The following is a 19,497-nucleotide window of genomic DNA, read 5'->3' on the forward strand; positions in this document are numbered from 1 at the left end:
GGAAATTCAAACATGTTGGACAACTTTTCAAGTACTCCGTCTGCAGACAGGGTCTGTTATTTTTAGGTAGCCTATTATATCAGTTGTTTTCCAGATTTCCCGTAATTAGAGGCTGACTCAACCGATTTAAGACAAATGCTTTGAAAAGAAAGCTCAAAACATTAATTTTGTCCTCTGGTGGGATGCACAATTTTTTTCAATTATAGGCTATTGTTGCTTGTTTGGTCTGTTCATGTTCTTACAGTTGGTAATAGCAGGCCTAAGTGTGGCTGTCAATGGTGTCTTCAGTTTTCATAAATATTCTCCTCGGTATAGACACTCATGCAAAAACTTTTGCCCTCACAATGTCAGTTACACCTCTGAGATGTCAGGTATGTATTAATCTGTCACATAGGGCTTTGCGGGTCACTTAATTACTCTCTAATCAGATGTATTTCAGTGGCTGAATGACAGATGTACACTATTCTTACTGATGTTATTCCATTAGTGGTCTTTGTGACATACTGGTCCCTCCTTCCATTACATGCAGCAAATGATTGTCATCGCATGATAACCGCACAGGTGCTTTGTTGCGGCGGTGCAGGTGCTTCTTGTGTGTTTGCAACAAGAGTAATGATCAGCTAGGGCTTTGCAATAATTGCAGACAACACAGCATCCGTTCACATATACATAAAATGTATTCGGTTCAAATAAAGCTTTTGATAATGTCCCACTTGCCACATGTCTTCTATCCACCCTGACCCTCCCCCTCGTGACCTCACCAAAACTCCAAACGCGTTTGATTCATTATTTGTCTCTCCTACTCGGAGATTAGCTGTCTGAAAACAGACACACATTGCGCGGGTCTTGTGTATTCCAGCACATCTGTTTTGAATAAAGACTTCTCCTGTGGTCTCGCCCCTTACTTAGCAAGACTCCCTGGTTGAATCCAAGTCTAATTTTCAGTATGACACCCTGAGGTATCGCTTACCGGGCTTTAGTGGTGGAGCGGCGGCTCTTTGTGGCCAGCAGGTCGATATATGAGAGTGTTCCTGCTGGAGCTGGGCACAGGTGAAAGCAGTAGATTAAGATAATGAGAAGAGTGAGGCTAGTCTTTGTGTCCCCTGAACACATTCAGCATGTGAGAAGGTGCTATGTGCAGTTTAGCCGTTCTGTACCATGGAAGGAGACCGTTGTGTACATTTGCAGATAAAAAGACAGGAAAGATTTATTGTGAGAGGAAAGCGTGTGTCTTCAAACCCAGGGTTGCAACCGAAGGTAAAAGTTCAGGACGCTGTCCTGATTGACCACAACATGAATTTGGGGTAACGCGTTCGTGTTCCCCTCAATGTCTGTGGAGGAAGGAAAGATGAGTATTAAATACATGATTATTAAAACAGGTGTCATTCAGCATCACAAAAATGCATGGTATTTCAAAATGCATTTCCAAGCGATAGAGAAAAGGAATGAACCCCGTTTTCTGTGTACACCTGACTCAAATAAACACACAAAACAAATTCCACAACACATAATGCGGCAAGCAGGTTCGGCTCTTGTCACTGTACGTCTCGCCAACTGAAATAGCAGTGGTGTAAGGCTATTTCTATTTCAGCCGACCACGACAAAATCCAGTTCAGTGGAGAGCAGCTCTCCCTCGTTTTCCGTGAGTCGACAATCATTGGAAGCGCGCACAACTTCGTAAGTGAGGGGCTGCCAGCTGCCGCGACGGGTAAGAGCAGGTTGCCATGGCAGCCGCGTTTGGAGGAGAGCTGCAGATTGGCAGGAAAAAGCGTGTCAACAATTGCCCTGTTGCAGCGCAAGAGAGGAGCCGCTTCGTAGCCCTGCACTCCTGACGGCCCCGTGCCTCGCGCCTCAGCCACCCCATGCTGTTTAATAATATCCATTCGCAGAATGTGATTGATCTTGGACTGTGTGGTAAAGATCAGCAGTCAGAGACTTTCCATTTTCTTTCCTCAAAACTCTCCAAACAAACATAACTGCCGCAATTAGTAAACAAAGGTCTGTCTCCGTGCTACGAACGCTTAAACGCGCGGGCAATTATAACAGATCTTTTAAACCGCGTGTGTGTCTTCGCCACGTACAGTGACAAACTGAAACCTGGGCGAAAAAACACAGTCGTGTTTGACATATTATGGGTAACAAAAACGGTTTATTTTGTCGACTTATTGAAATTATCAAGCCATTGTCAATTTAAAAAGGGCTTATAAACGAGGGCCTACAGTCTCTGCTGTTCACTATTCCTTACAAAATGCGTCTGTAATAGTTCACTTAATAAAATTCTTTTGGAACGCCTTTGAAACGTCATCGAGCACCTGATTAATAACAAACCCGTAAATTCTAATACATGAGTGTTGTTGTGCTGTTGCATTTGAAAACACTGATTTCGTCAAATTTATAAATGTGTCTTATTAACCTTTTATTGAATGCTGGCATTTTGCGGCCTTCAAGGCCACAGGACGCTTTTCGTTCCAAGCGGGAGCAAACTAACCCACAAATGTGACCCTGGACCACAAACCAGTCATAAGGGTCGGTTTTTTTAAATTGAGATTTATACATTATCTGAAAGCTGAAGGGAGAAATAAGCTTTCCATTGATGTATGGTTTGTTAGGATAGAACAATATTTGACTGTGACACAACTATTTGAAAATCTGGAATCTGAGGGTGCCCAAAAATCTAAATATTTAGAAAATCGCCTTTAAAGTTGTCCAAATGAATTTCTTAGCAAAGTATATTACTAATCAAAAATTAAGTTTTGATATATTTACGACAGGAAATGTACAACAGATTCTCATAGAACATGATCTTTACTTAATATCCTAATGATGTTTAGCATAAAAAGAAAATCGGTCATTTTGACCCACACAAAGTATTTTTGTCTATTGCTACAAATATACCCGCGACACTTACGACTGTTTTTGTGGTCCATGGTCACAAATCCATTTGAAGTGTGCATTCCATGCTCACTTCAAGGAATTCTTTTTGCAGTTTATGATCACGTGATCCCTGGTTACGCGTAAAGGTGAATTTATTGAGATTTTACCTGCGATTCAAAGCCAACGGAAAGTATTTCATAGGCTGTATGTGTTCATAGGCTGTTTGTTTTTTTTATCAAGTGCTGCGCAAACAGACAGTAGGATACACGGGTTGCAATAAATTTGATGTATTGCCGCAAAGAGATGACGCAAAAGTTGACGTTTACCACATCATAATAGTTAAACATAAATTTATGATGTTGTCAAGGTAATATTTTGTGAATAGACAAATAAATAAAAACAAACAAACAAACAGGTAAACGCACACGCACCTCAGTGCTCCCCTAAAGTGGTCCGCCCTGTTAAGTGAGTAGGGCACGATGCTCATTTTCGACTGGAATTCGCCCAATGACATAGTGCAACAGTTGCGTCTAGTGAAGACACCAAAGGTGAATTCAGGTGAATAAAATGCCAGTTCACTTCGCAAGGCACTATGGGCGTTTGGAGCGTGCCCGGAGAGGGTTGTATTTTCACAATAGTTTTTCGTTCACATTGTCCTTTTTCATGAATGTTCTGTTTTATCACGAGGTAAAATACCAATCTTCTTTCCTTTCTTCTTTCTGTCTTTATTTTGCTGTTTTTGTTCTCTGAGGTCGATGAAATCAAACCTGTCGGTTAATGTGGGCCTATTCAGCGACTCGATACACAATGGCTTTGAAAATTGTCAAAAATATTTTTCATAAAACGCTGGCGACAAAACAGCCCGAATGTCCTCGGTACCCTGCAATCATTCCGGATTTTTACACCTTATAAACAAAGACGGGGGGATTTTTCCTTTGTGTGCAGACAAGTGCGACTTATTTGCCATACACCTCGTCTCTTCCTGAACACTCTCGGTTGAAACTGTGAATTTGCTGTCATCGGTCTAATCACGGTGGCATTGATTTTTTTGAGCTCTGGAGCCATATCTGCCCTAATAGCCGTACAAGTCCAATTGACTGGTCTGATGATGACAGACTGTTGGTGTTGTTTATTTAAAAGCAAGGCAAAAGAATATGAATCATAATTGCTATAAACAACAGCAGCATGGCCACGGATCAGCACACAGAACTGTTCGGGTGAGTAATTAAGGCTAATAAGATGCATAGCATGGAGGTAACACATGTATAAAATGGACACCTGTTTTAAGACACAAAAATAATCGATACATATAGGTGATGAAAGTGTAGTCAGGGTGATCATCGATGGCGCTTTGTGATGTAGAATTGATCTGGGCCGCAGCCTGAGAGGGGCGCAGCGGGGCTGCCGTTTGTTTAGTAAACTCCCATGAATCCAAGTAGATAATTGCTCTGTGAAATTGGTGGCAAGGGCAGCTTGGGTTCCGTGTTCCGCCCACCTAGAGGGCCGAATGAACGTCTGCATCTCTTTATTTTCTCAAATTATCAGAAACCATCGCAGCATGAGTACGAGGAGAGAGGTATTTTTATTTGTTGCATGAGCGAAGAGGCCGTTGTGTGACTGGAGCCCGAGCTCTGCTCCTCCGTGTTGAGTCTCTGTGACGAACTTACTGATGATGACTGCGACTGTTTATTGACTGAAGAAGCAACACATACGGCATAGCTGCTCCCTTCCGATACCTCCATGATTGTGTCCTCGCTCATTCAGAGAATCACCCCCAGAGCGTTTGTTACACTGATTTATTTTAATTAGTCATACGCGAAGTTAAGTGCGCTCGTTTTCTGTGTGTGTGTGTGATTGATAGATAGATAGATAGATAGATAGATAGATAGATAGATTTTAAGGTTACGCTTAGTATCAGCATTATTTTAGTGTCATTATTATTTTAATTCAAAAAATGAAATGGTGGGATGTCATTCTGTGTTATTATCCCGTAGTCATTTGCATTAAAATTAATGCGGCCATTCAGTGCATTAGAAGTAAGGTTTTATATTTGGATGGATCACATACTGTGGTGAAAAAATAAAATAGGGCTGTCAAACGATTAATCGCGATTAATCGCATACAAAATAAAAGCTTGAGTTTGCCTAATATATGTGTGTGTACTGTAAGTATTATGTATATATAAATACGCACAAATTAATGTATATATTTAAGAGAAATATGTTATGGACAAAATATTTGTATTTTTATGAAGTTAAATTATATAAAAATTATAAATATACTTGTAAATATTTCTAAAATATGTGTTTTTATTTTTATATATACATAATAATTACACACACATATATTAGGCAAACTCAAACCTTTGTTTTGTATGCGATTAATCGTTTAAAAGCCCTAATAAATAATAATAATAATAAACATGTAAACATGTCATATATTATTGTTATTTTATTTTGAATTCAAATATAAAAATACATATATGGGCCTGCCTTATTTTAAGTATTTTTAACTGCTGCACCTCTCTCATATGAATTTATTTGATACAATGCACTTATTGTGTATGTACATGGTTTTCCATTATACTTATTTTAAAAATACCTCTTATTACATGAGTAATTAATTTCTTTAGTTTCTGTTTATATTATGTATAAACCTAATACCATCAAACCTGTCCTACCCTAATTTTAACCATATCTCTCCCTCACAATGAACACAATAAGTGCACTGTACCTAAAAAACTTTTTCTTTTTAAAACATAAATGCATAGTTATAGACACCTAATATCAAATTGGACCATATATATTTACTATATATACTATTTACATTCTAAGGCATAACTGTTTTTTCACACGTTTCCCTTATGATGTTTTCTCACCTAAGAAAGCAACGCAAACCCTCATTATCTGCTCCATGATGTATTAGTTGTCTTTCAATGAGACATGTGTTGTTTACTTTCAAAACTGTAGACAATAAAAGACACCCTCAAGATGATATCTCTGGAGACCTGTAATGTCTACAGTGAGTGAAGCCTTTGGGTGTTGAAAGTGTGCAAGCTTAAACCTCTCATATCACATGTGGGAAATGCGCCATGGCTTGATAAACATTTTTTTTTTTAATAAATAAATAAATGCATGAGATGTCTGAATTAAAATAGCTGCTGTGACACTGATCCATTGCATTCCCTGCGTATGTGTGTGTGTGTCTAAGCAGACCTTTGTTCAAGGTTTTCTTACGTTTACAAGCTGCCAAACAGAAACACACACAAATCTGATATTATTTAGGCATCAGTCTCATTTCTGTCAGCAAACTGGCCAAATGTTGGGAAACATTTCAGGAAATACAGAAATCTAGAAGCTGCAGTGGTCATGCAAAGGCTTCTCTCCCCAAAGGAATCAACGACAACAGATATGTTTTTATCTCCCAAAGTAACAATTTACTGGGTCACAGTAGATCAGCATGTTTCCTCCTTTACAGCAAAAACATTAGCAACAGGGGAATACTGTCTTGACAACAAACAAAATCTCACAAAACATTGCTTTTAAAATACGGAAAGTATACAGTTCTTCATATGCAAAGCAAGTCGTACAATGCCATGGTTTTCTTTTCTATTTAATTTAAATAATACGATCGTCTAACGGGAGAAAAATTAAACTCCTGCTATAAAGGGATGCAAAATAACAGTCTAGGTTTTGTACAATGCTTCTGTTTTCTTTTTCTTTCTTTTTTGTACTGACAGCAATTTAATCAAACTGTGACTTCATGCCCTACTATTTGCAAATTGTATAGCACCTCTAAAACATAAAGGCAAAACATTTCACAAACAAGTTACATGGACCTTGATTACAACTGTAAACATTCTCAGCATGGGTGAGTAACGCATCACAGGGTGGATTCAGGCTACTGCAGCACACACTGCCAGACATCTAGGAGGAAGACAATGACAAATTTAAGACTGTTATTTCTCTTTTCAATTTATGCACATCCCTCTATCCCCCCCCTCCCCCCTGCCTCTTTGGCACTAAAAGAAATGGTGACACAGTAACACTAACAGATGCCAGATCATTCATCATAAGGCAAGATAACAGTAATATAGCTAAATTTACCTTGTATTTAAAAAAGAAAAACATATGCTATTAAAATGATACTGAGAGCATACTGACAATAGCAAATAGAGGAACTGGGTGAGCACGGCGGAACATCTTCAACATCTGTACATTTTAAAATAAAGATCATAACTTTGTATAGACAAATCAAAACAGAATGTAAATTAAACTGGGTATTAAATACACAAAATATTTTGAATCAGAAATTAATAGCAGATATAATGCAACAAGTTCTTTGTTGATGTAGAGTAATACAGACAGCAAAAATAAAAACATTTGAAGTCATACAATAATATACTTTTTTAAGTATCAAAGCATGGTTTTAGTTCTATTTTACCATTATTCTGTAGCTAAAATAAATAAAATGACATTTAATCACTCTTTTTTTCTATCATTTTGATGTAAAATTTGTTTTTTGTCAGTATATGATAGACACTTCACCACCTGGACAGATATTAATTGTTTTCCAAAGCTCTGCTTTGTATTTCAAAATAACACTGTAAATTCTCAGTGAACATTAACCTAGTAATAATTACTCATAATTTGCATTGCCAAATAATGCTGTGTTCTTCTGCACTTGCTAAATTATGATCAGATCATTTTGAATTTTACTGACGATAATGACGTCTGATGATGCTCAATAATTTCCTGCCAAGGATACCAAAAATATTTAACCTGATGCTAATTCAAATAAAGTTATGTTCTTTAGTATTTCAGTGGACGCTTTAAATATACCTCCATAACCAGTTTACATATTGTGCAGATTTTCAGAGTTTAACATGCATTTTTGAAGTTAATGGCTTGTTGCACAGAAATGTAGTTTTTATTCAGTTCTACTACCAAATTCCACATTCGTTTCCAATGTCGATGACCATATGCCACCCTCGACGACATCGTAATAGTCACGTCTAAATGATATGTGTGACTTAATCTCTCTGTCTTCTTTTTTTGTCTCTCTCCCTTCCTCTGGTCCTCCTTGAAGTGCAGTCAGGCTGACGAGGATGAATAGTGAAAACTATTCAACGTGTCACGGGCTTGTGCACAGAGCATCAGAGGGACAGAGCTGAGGTCAATAGGAGGCACCTTAAACACCCTTATTTCCTCCCAGCCTCTAAACTCATGTGCTCTCATTTATATAAAACTTCAAACTTGTACACCAGCTTAGAAAGTAGTACAACTTTGAAAGAAAAGCGCAAATTCTTGTTTACTCAGTGTTTCAGAGCCTCACAGCACTTAATACTGGCATTATTGTTTCTTCAAAAGAATATCTCTTGCACCTCAAAGCAAACAGCCAGATTTTCTCACAATATCAATACTCCCATTTCCCCCTTATACCTTTATTTAACCTGGGAAAACTCTTGGAGAACAGTTTCTCTTTTGCGGCGGTGCCCTGGATGGAGGAGGGGTTAAGGGGACCAGAGTAACATGATGCAGCACTCAACTTGGGGTTAAGTGCTTTGCTCAGGTGCACAACGGCAGTACTATACACTAGGACCCTTCTGTTGGCCATTCATTCTCTTTGGTGCCCCACTGGGGAATCAAACCCACAGACCCCCAGTTTGTAGTTGGTAGCCCTGTGTGCTCAGCTAGCTACCCTATATAGACACACATGCTCCCTCAGATCTCGGCATCTTTCCTCCCGATCCGTCCTGCGGAATTCCCCCTTGATCTCAGTCAACAATGCCTCACAAATTAGAGCGCCATTGGTTTGCAATCTCATCTCAAGTCCTTGTGCCCAAATCCTCTGGGCCTGTCTCTGTAACATCCTCAAACAATCGGACATCTTAACACATCTTCCCGTATACAATCTCCTGCAGGCTGGCAATAGAGAAGTTTGCCTTGTTTGTTGAGCAGCCAGAGACTTTTTTATCAGTATAAAAAGTGTCCCCTGATGAGATACTCCATGGGCACGGATGACCCACATCTATCTGCTATCTTTGGAATGATGCCACAGCCACCATTTAGAGTATTGTCCATTCATAGTATTTCACAGGTGTACGGATGATCATCAAGAGCAGTGTAACAGCCACCACATTTTGCATAGCATTCAATCAGGATCTCATATACCAGAACAGCAAGTGCAAAAACCGAGTTTGCTAGCTTGAGTGTTTGTTTACTGGTGAAATGTTTTTTTTTTGTTGTTTTTTTTTAACATGAAATATATAAGGACATTAAAAATAATCAACAAAGAGGGCATTTATTTTATATGGTGCCCAGCTGCGCTGTTTGATCGTCGTAATTTTGATTATGACTTTATGCTAAATGAAACGCAACCAGACATGCCAAATATATATATATATATATATATATATATATATATGGTAATGTGTAATGTGAGTTATTATTTCACTCTGCAATTCGTGTGACGTGAATGTTCATATTTATTCACCATCACGTAAGATGTCAAAGCACGCATTGCGTGCCACAAGGGTCTGGCACCTGTTCGCTCCGACTTGATGTATTTGCGTATAGGCTGTGTGCGTGTTCAGATAAAATCTGCTGAAAAATTCTCGCTTGTGCACATGTTGTAAAATATTATGGCTCTAACAAATCCGCATGCATTTGCATCCGAAATTAACAAAGGAATTAAATTAGCCGAGGCAACGTTTTCCTCTCTGGTTAAGTTGGCTGTCTGTCAGCAGCGCCGTGTTCAAGGCATACTGATAAAAGAGGTGGGCGCAGGGCTGTATGAATGAATCTGTGCGACACCATTGCAGACGAATAGTTGTACAAGATCAGAAAGTAATCTTGATATGTTTAACAAGCAGCCCAAAGCGAAGGCTGATAAATAATAAAGGAGCTTTTAGTGGATCCAATTTATGAAACATTAACTCTAGGGGCATAATGGAGTAATTAGTTTTATCTCACGTTGGATGTTATTGGACACTGCGCCGCTGAATGAAAACTTTTATTTTCAGGCCTAACTGTTAAGACAACGGGGAGTAATTTTCTGCACCGGGAGAGAAGGGTGGTCTCTAATGCTGCTGGTGAGATCTGGATGTTCAGGTACAACACAGTGTTTATGTAGTACTCCCAAAAGTGTATCAAAGTTCGGATCCATGGAAATAAAAGAAATGTCAAACAAAACAAGCATTAGACTGCATAAAATAAAGTATGGACAAGGGAAACAGGTGAGGCTTTGTTTAGGTGGCTGAGGTAGATCAATATCTCGGCTTGCAGGCCAGGAATCTTGCCCGTTTTCCTCTAGCACTCTGCAGATCAGCTTACGGCTTGTAGACAGACTGTCGCCTATACCTCACTGACAGACAACCTGCCTCACCCCAAAAGACGGAATAAGGAAAATATCTTCATTCTCTTCTGAGGGAACCGGTCGAATTAGTTCATCAAAATCATTCAGAAACGACCAATAGGACTAGTTCGACTGAAATAATCAACGTTGTCTGTAAACAGTGAGGCAAGACGCGGCTTTGTGGCTTTATCAACCTACGCGTGTTTATGATGGGACCGTCTTAATGGCCAGGCCCATCCTCCTCTGGGCCTCCTCCGCCTCCACTGAATAACCTACATCTTCAGTGTCTGTCTAAAACAGCCCAATGTTCGTTTTTTTTTTTTTTTTTTAAATAAGAAACATTTTTGTGATACGTATTGATATAGATTTTTTCTTCAGATTTAGTCTTTCAAGACACCATGGCGTGTTGTCCACCAGCAAGGGCGGAAGTCTGAAGAATCGATAGATGCATCTGTGCTCGACTGGCCAAACTGACAGCCAACGGGTCTTCTCTTTCTTTCTTTAAATTTTTTTTTTTTCTTTTTTTTGCTCAATTCTACATTTTTATGGCTTTTGCCAGACCCAAATATAATTTATTTTGAAGGTGGATCTAAGGTCCTCATAGTCTTCGATCGAGCGTTATTATTATTATTAGTGTTGATGATGGTGATTTGTTGTTTATTATTTTTGTCTTATTATTGTCTAACAATTTATTGTCATTATTTCTGTTTTCACTGTATTCGTTTTGTTGTTACTATATGTTTCTTCACAGTTTCATTAGGTTTTAGAATTATGTAAAGGAAATTGGCACTATATGATTCAGTAGACCAATGTGTTACACTGGCTTCATTAAACCCCATGGGTCTAAGTGTTTACATAGACAATCAGGATTGTTTGTGAAATCTCTGAATTTTAATAAAATAAAATAAATAAAAACAAATATTTTTTGACTGAAGGTTAGTGTTCCATTAAAATAATCATCGTTTACCATACAACATAACGGTGTGACAGACATATAGTGGGATTATATGTTCACAGGAAAATAAAAAGCTTAGACCTTAGAGAATAATGTCTAATTTAACAAGAAGCTCACACCGATGTGATATCACAAATAAGAGCTTGTTGCATTAATCCATCAGTCGTTTCAGAGGCGCGAGTGGGAATTCATTACAATCAGCAGTCCTTTTTGTAAGCCTGTTGGTTCCGTTTCGGACACCCAACCCGCACTGGGAGTTTGCAATTTGATAGCACGAAGGCTGTGATTCCACGCATTGTCTCGAAGCTGCTTTTGATAGATAGTGCTTTACAACTTAAGGAGTGATGTCAGGTAACAAGAAGAATTTTGGCACCTGTTGGTAACGTTTAAACCTAAAGAAAACTTTAGTTTACATTATAAATAATAAAAATGACACGACCATATAGTGGCAAAAGAAAACTGGCCTAATATTTAAAAATAATGTATGTAATGTATAATAATAATAATTTTATATATATATATATATATATATATATATATATATATATAGTTGTTCATTAGCCTGAATGAATGTTATTACATCATGCATCCCAGGTGGTGTTTCCTTCTTGTGACTAAATACACCAGACTAAACATATTGGTTTAGCGCATGTCTTTTATGTGTCACACAACTCTCCAAAAATGGCTTTGGGGTTTGTTATAAGAAAGAACAAACGATATTAAAGCTCAGACTATCACAATTAATATTAAAATAATTAGATAGATAGATAGATAGATAGATAGACATATCCCCTGAGGGAAAATGTAGGCGCAAAACAGCAGCAACGTCAAACATAAAACTGCATGATATACGAAACATTTAACAGTAGCTATATACCTTTGGGCGTTTTAACACTTTTTCAGTACAAGGAAATCTGTGAGAAAATAAAAATTAAATAAATACATAAATAAATATTATATCTTAACAGAGAAGAAATTATTAGTCACCAAAAGCTGTCTGCAGTTATAGACAATGCGGTAAAATCACCGCGTAAACATATTCCAATTGAAAGCTTTTATTTCCCCCGTTTTACACTACTATTTTGACATTGTGAATGCACAGTATTTCTGATAAGCTGAGACAGCAATCGACTATTACGAAATAACTGGCAAAATTATTAATGTAAAAACTTTTATTTATATTTAGCACTCGGAATCTGAGATAAGAGAGACAGATAGAGAGAGACAGGAGTAGGGGGAAATAGAGGTAGAAATAACGGAGAACTGGGCTGAACGCATAGGCCAAGGGACTCACGAGAGCGTAACTTTAGTAATAAATCTTTTAACATTAAATCAATAAAATGAATCATTATTTTTTATTTTTTACTTAGACTAAATATGGCGCATCTTTCACTTATTTTTGGCAGCTTATTCCATTGGGGTTAACGTTCAAACGACCCGGAACACAAATAGTCTCTCAGTGGAGACTTGCCCCTCCATTGTGGTTTAAAACCGTAGAAGAACAAGACGACAAATTAGAGCAAAAGCATACAAGGATTAAAATTAGCTATACTACTCTTCTGATTGTATCCTTACTAGTCACACCTTAGCGTATTTGCAAGAGTGTAGCAAATATTTCGCCAAAAGACACAAAAAACCCAGTTTGATAATAACAGATAAAAGGTGAATAATTAGCTCAGATGTGGTGTTTAATCTAGTAATATTTCGATAAGGAATTTTGTCAAAAGAAGTATAAAAATGTATATTTTAATTTGCGATATTGTTGATATGAAAAACTACCTTATGACTGCTTGTCATAAAAGCTACACGCTTTTAAACACTGAAGTATCTGGAATAACTAAAATTCTGTATATAAAATCCCACAGAGACAATGAATTAGAAGAATTACATTTGCTTTTAAACAATCCAATTTCATCATGATACAAGTTGTTTGTTTAACTCGACAGTTCCCCTCACTAAGTCGAGAGCTTTACACACACTCATTAAAACGATTATTCACGATCTGTCGAATGTTTTCTTTCACTAAGCAAATATTTTACTACAATATAGACCGGGGTATACCACAAACCCTCTTCCAAAATAGCCTGTTGACCCAAAGACAAAGAAGATTAGCCTACTCGGTCTAATAGCAAAGTAAATCTTGTTTTATACTGCTAAAGAAAAACTCTTTTTGTGTGAAAAAAAAAATCATAGAGATGTATGACATGATAACCTACATTTGTATTCACTATTTTGACAACAGTGCGATTTATTTATGCACATTGTTAATTTATTATGCTTAATATTTAGTTTAAATTTATTGGTTTTAATGTTACAGTTTTTATCAATTTAATAATAATAATAATGGTTAAAAATTCCACTGCTTATTTTTGCTTTGTGCATATATTTGTTAAAATATTAGAAGTCTTTTTAGTGGTTTAGTTGGAGCAGATTACTGTATTATCTCTTGTGGGTTTTTTTCACAGCTTGTAAATGATATTACAGTTCGTCTTGCCACAGGGAAAACTAAGTTTACGAGAGGCCATGTATTTTGCAAAGATATGAAGTTAATGTCACCACAGTTCTGCGTCATTCTAGCGCCCTCACTCTGCCTGGCTCGTCTGGCTCATATTACTTGAAGAGAGGAAACGTCCTTTTACATTTTACAAGTATTTTAATGGTTAAGAGTTGGATCAGCTTCGTTAAAGTTTCGTTTTACCACACCATTATCTGTGAACTGGCGAAAGGGAATAAGCATTATAACACTGACTTATATTACATATTCTAACCTGGCCTCTTCATAGGGCTGTACTGACATTTTATAAGACAAGTAATACCAAGCAGAAAAATTACACTATTATAGGCGCCAAGGATTTTTTTAAATGTAAATTTCATGTGCAAATAGCAGAACGGAATATTTAAGCACAAGCTGTCGCAATATTCAACAGATTTGACAGTTTATTGGAATAGATGAATCGTACAGGTAGCACTTTTGCATTAGCGTTTCGGTCACAGAGCTCAAATAATTATTTCATCGGCATTTTATAAACATATCAAATGCTTTATATTCAGCCAGTGACATAATAATTTATTGTATAATCTGTACAACATATTAAATATGTTTTGTACCGTATCGCTTTGCACGTGTTGTTGTACTTATTTTGTTTAATGCTTTAATTTTATAAGGATACCGCGATATTATGATGCTGATGTGCTTGCGTGCTGTCCCCAGTTCCCCCCACAGTCTCTCTGTGCCTCGGGGTAATAAGCAGAAACCACGCCTTTTGTGTAGCCTGTGACTAAACCCTGCTTACAAGATCTTGTCAAAAGACACAAAGGAAAAATAACTATTATTTCAAGAGCATCGCTTCATTAAGTCTGCATAAACGTCTGTACAATTCAATACAAGCGATTCGTCTTAACTATGGGTCCACAGCGTCGAGCCGAAAATTATTTCCTTGCAGATTTCAATTATTGGTGCGAGGCCTTGTTTCTGTTGCAGGTAGAGAATGGTTGTTAATCTTTGTGGGTTGAAAACTCACGCTGTTGACCGGAAACAGATGCAAAGCAATTAAACAAACTCAGAGCAAACAATCACTACCCAAAGATCATAATTTTGCTGTCACTAAAAATGCTTTGTTCGTGATGCTGTCATTTAACATCCGCCACATGCAAGTTCTGCTTTTGATACATAGCCTCCACTCGTTGTAATTATTGCAAGGTGTATGTCTTTTAGAAGTGTAGAGAACACATTAAAATAATTAAAATTGAAAACATTGAAATGGAAGTTCAGCTGAAACATTTCGTGCATTACATCTAAATCCTCATAATTATTTTGCATCTGTATAAATATATGTGCACCCATAAGCACGCATAAATAAAAAAGAGGGCGGAAGAAACACTTAAAATAAAGCATTAAAAACAAAAGCATTTTGCATTTCAGCAAGTACACCAAGCGAAATTATTTTCATATGAAAAAAATATATATATTTTAGCATTTCCACTAAGAAAAAAAAAAATATGCTTCTATATTTGACCTCTGCCTTTTTGCTTTTGTTTTTGAGTGGTCACCCCGTTTAACATTTGAGCGATAACATCTTGCGAGGAGATATTGAGTTCCACCGGTCTATTGTATAAAGCACAGAGGTTATTGCATTACGGTTGGGCACATTTAGCACAATGTCTCTTTTAAAAACATGAACAAATTACTGGACTTCAAGTGTTGAAAGCTAGGTTGTTGCTCTGTACTATTGCAACGAATGACTCTATTGTTGGTTGAAAAACAAGAGCTGATAGTGATTATCAGGCGTTATGCATTGCTTTGTATGGCCTCTACAACCAGGAGACCCTTGTAATAAATGTGTAATAAGCTACAGCAAAATATATCAGAACAAATATTTGAGAGGAAAATAGCATAAAGTAAACCAAGGAAATTGAAGAGTTTGTTTTTCAGACACAATATTCAGGTAGGTTTGTTAGGCCTACGATAATAGGCTAATGTAATAATTTTAGTCTATATCGACTGCCATTGTTTGCTTTTTTTTCTTATCGCTAAAAGAGTAAAACAGACCAGATTATTTTTTGACGAGTGTAGTAATTTCTGTCCCCCTTTCGTAAAATAAATATGTAAGTTTATGTTTGTAACACATTGCAGGCCGGGGCCTTCAGGTATACCCGCAAACTGTCGCTTAAATGTTTTATTAAACACACTATGCTAATCAGTATCTTGTCAGACAGCTACTATAAATGCTAGCTCTTCAAAAAAGACAAAATGTTCGTAATAAATGTACTTAGCCTACTTTTTTTTTATTTTGTTCGGTTAACATTTTAAGCGACAAACACGGGCATAAGACCACAAAATCACAACCATGGAATTTAAAGACGACATAAACAATCACTCAATATTTTATGAGGCATTTACTCAACACGGGTTACACGTTCGCAAAGTTAACCTATAATTACAACAGGTATTGACATTTCACTAATTACAAAAAGAATGTGACCTGCATGGTGGTGACCACATACAGTAAATATGCAAACACAAGCTAAAAGCATTCATTACGTCTGTCCCCTTCAGAACTGTCTGTAAAGTTATGAATACTGAAAAAAGAAACTATATTTTGTTGTTTGATACCCATTCTTTGGTCTACAAAGAAACTGTATTGTTAATATATGTATAGAATGCACTAAAGATGCATTATTCAGTCTGTATTATTAAAGAACAAAACAACAAGGAGCCACGGATTTGAACGGGCATTGTGCACTTATAGAACATATTTATTTCAAAATGAAAATAAAACTTTGTGTTAATTTTTGAAAAATCTCACTCCACCAGTGCGCTCATGACGTGATAATACTGCAAACATGATGACTGGAGGTTGTTCTGTAACGTATTAGATATTTCAACATTTAAAATTAGACAAAACTGCAACCACTATTTAAATAAACATTCTAAAGTAATCATACTGCCTTTCCAACAAAAAAAAAAAAACAACCTATGCTTCATCCTTTTTTTTTTTTTTACTCTGGTCACATTGCACGTTGCTGACAGTGGAATAATAAACAGTTCCGCGACACTTGACGTTTGTATACAGTCAGAAATAAATGCAGAATAATAATAATAATAATAATAATAATACAAAATACCTGGAATTCGGCTTGCATTGTCCGTTCATTCTCCTTAATTTTTTCATTTATATATATTACAGTGTAAATTGGTGTAAAATGTTCACTTACAGTCTGATCCTGTGGATGCTAGTTAGTGTATAAGTGGATTTGATGTTGACCCTTGATTCTGATGTGTGAAGTAGTCAGAAAGTCCACTGGAAAGTCCGGAGGAAAAACTAGGTAGGGAAGGCCTTAAGGAGTCACACGGGAGAGAGGAGGCCGTTTGCGGGGAGGAGGAAGAGGCGGCCCGGGAGCTCATGGACGTGCTGCTCTGGGAGGTCATGGATGGGTGAGGGACGTGGGGGAAGAAATAACTGGTCTGGCCCGCCAGTAGGTTCACCGAACACGGATTCAAAGAGTAGGTCCCGGAGCAGGGTACGGAGAGCCCACATGGCACTGAGGCGGCCAAAGCGGCCGCTGTGAGGTGGTGTGTGGCGTACGGAATCTCTCCATTCACGAGTCTGTCAACAGTCAAGCCATTGGAGGCCGGGAAAGAGTGATTGTTCCCCAAACTGTTTTGAGTCAACATTGTGCTATAGGACATTGGGTGACTAGGGTAAGCCGACGACGTGCCGTTGTAACTCAACGCGCTGCTCGCCCTCGGATGGTGGAGCGACAGGAACGGCGACATGGGCCAATATAAAGAGCCAGCTCTATCCATAAATGTCAGTCCGGTGGAAGTAAGCCTCGCGCCCCTCTTAAACGCCAGCTTCGCCCTAGAAGTGGTCGATCTCCGCCGAAGTTTGCCCGTCGTGCCGCCAATGAACACGTCGTCACTGGAGGGGTCAAGCATCCAGTAGTTCCCCTTCCCGGGGTCATCGTAATGCCGGGGCACTTTGACAAAACATTTGTTCAAACTCAAGTTGTGTCTGATGGAATTCTGCCATCCCTGCTTGTTCTCCCGGTAATACGGGAAATTTTTCATAATGAACTCGTAAATGCCGTTAAGGGTTAACCGCTTCTCCGGACTCTGCCGGATAGCCATCATAATCAAAGCGTTGTAGCTAAAAGGTGGTTTCTCGTACTTGCCGTTTTTCTTGTCGCCTTCCTTGCCTCCTTCGCCCTCTTTTGAGTCCCGTTTCTCTTCCTGCTTCTCCTTCTCGTCCGTGCACGACGAGTCGTGGGATGAATTGTCACTTTTAGCGCAAGTGTTCTCCGACTTTTGCTCCTGTACTTGGACAGGTAAAGGAGTCTTCTCTTCTTCCTCGTGCACCGCTCTGTGGTGTTGGTGGTGATGGTGGTGGTTGTCGCTTTGCACGGCTTCGGGAACCAGACTGTTTATACTGAACGATGATTTAGGAATCATTTTGACTTCTTTCCTTTCTCCCATATCCAACATCACAAGTAAGATAGAGTAGCGACAACCAGCAGCAGCAGCAGCAGTTGGACTTCAAATCTCGTGCTCTGGCAACTCCTCTAATTAAAAAACACAACAACTATTTCATGTTCCTTAAAAACACGTCGATATGAGACAGCTAGCTACAATTAATTACGGAGCCACAGACACTAAGCTGTAAAAAAATTGCTTGAACCTTTTTAGAGACTGCAGCCAACCACAGCAGCATAAGTATTAACCGTGCAGCCAATCATTGAGCAGTTCTTAGCGCCTGTTCCAGTGCGTAAGGATACACAAGATCCACCAATGCTCATGCCCAGTCAACAATGGCTTTCATTTCCCCCAGCAAACTCCTACCAAGAAAACAGACCACATAACCTCAATCAATTTTTTTTTTTGATAATTGTAGAGTGCTGTTTCAACATATCCATGCGTCCTCAATTTGTTTTCATACCGCAGGGGGAAAAACAAAAGGGACTCAAAGGTAGCCACAAAAACAGGTACTACTTCCTGTATCGGAAATTTATGCCTTTTAATATACATGCAGCTACAGCACATAGGTATAACATTAATTGATCATATTCGCTGAACAGCGACAGCATATTTGCAGCTTTTGCATTAAATGCAGATCCTTTTTGACGATCGGCTGTATTTATACCATGTTATATACTTATTCGTTCTCGCGTATCTCTCACATTTTAAGTGTTTTTCTTAAAAGCGTCAAGTCGGTATACATAAGTCGCACGTTTATAAACGATTGTTAAACTTAACGATAGTATATTCATCCACAGCGTAATAAGACGCTATAAACATCTTTATTCCTAGCGTGTGTTAATAATCATGCTACTAAGCACCACCATGAACGATATCATATTAACAATTACACTAGAGGCATTTGATAAGAACAAGATATAGCGCTATCACTATTAATAATAACAATAACACAATAATAACGCCAGTAGAGGATTATTTATTTCTTGCTACGTTTTTAGATTATTAATTTAGCGTGATAAACCACACGCTTGCAGGCTTTTCATTGTTGGAGCTATTTACAAAGCAGGCAACAACAAATAACAGTTAATATAGAAGGTCAATTAGTATGATCAAAAATGTCCGCATACAAACTTCTCGCCTAAGTGGAGGAAATATAGTATTTGTAGAGGATGGAGAGTATCTTCTGTAAGAACTGAGAGATAACAGGGAGCTCCCAACACAAAATAAGGACTTTATATACCAGAATAGTATTAGATAAGGCCCCTAGTATTTTTAAGGAATTCAGAATAGACCTACAATGCGTTATAGTTTAAAAATAAAAATAATAATAAATAAA

At 37.8% G+C, this 19,497-nt stretch overlaps 1 protein-coding gene across 2 annotated transcripts; it reads right to left on the reverse strand.

Annotated features, from left to right (window-relative positions):
• Positions 1–931: 931 nt before the first annotated feature.
• foxg1a (forkhead box G1a) lies at positions 932–18,481 on the reverse strand. Of its 2 annotated transcripts, none has more exons than XM_051133382.1 (2): positions 16,901–18,481; positions 932–1,331 (listed from the first exon to the last, which is right to left on the reverse strand). In XM_051133382.1, exon 1 carries the CDS (start codon positions 18,168–18,170, stop codon positions 16,923–16,925), a length of 1,248 nt encoding a protein of 415 aa, XP_050989339.1. In that variant the 5' UTR covers positions 18,171–18,481; the 3' UTR covers positions 932–1,331; positions 16,901–16,922. The 2 variants fall into 2 exon arrangements, with proteins under 2 accessions (XP_050989339.1, XP_050989338.1); XM_051133381.1 differs by lacking the exon at positions 932–1,331 and adding an exon at positions 6,275–6,800 and having other exon boundaries at positions 16,901–18,480.
• Between the last annotated feature and the right edge of the window lie 1,016 nt (positions 18,482–19,497).

The sequence above is a fragment of the Labeo rohita genome, chromosome 17, assembly GCF_022985175.1.
Source record: "Labeo rohita strain BAU-BD-2019 chromosome 17, IGBB_LRoh.1.0, whole genome shotgun sequence".
Lineage (NCBI taxonomy): Eukaryota > Metazoa > Chordata > Actinopteri > Cypriniformes > Cyprinidae > Labeo > Labeo rohita.

What these genes read in the sequence shown, in the direction of transcription:
- foxg1a (XM_051133382.1), bottom strand. Translation starts at nt 18,170, where the DNA reads ATGTTGGATATGGGAGAAAGGAAAGAAGTCAAAATGATTCCTAAATCA.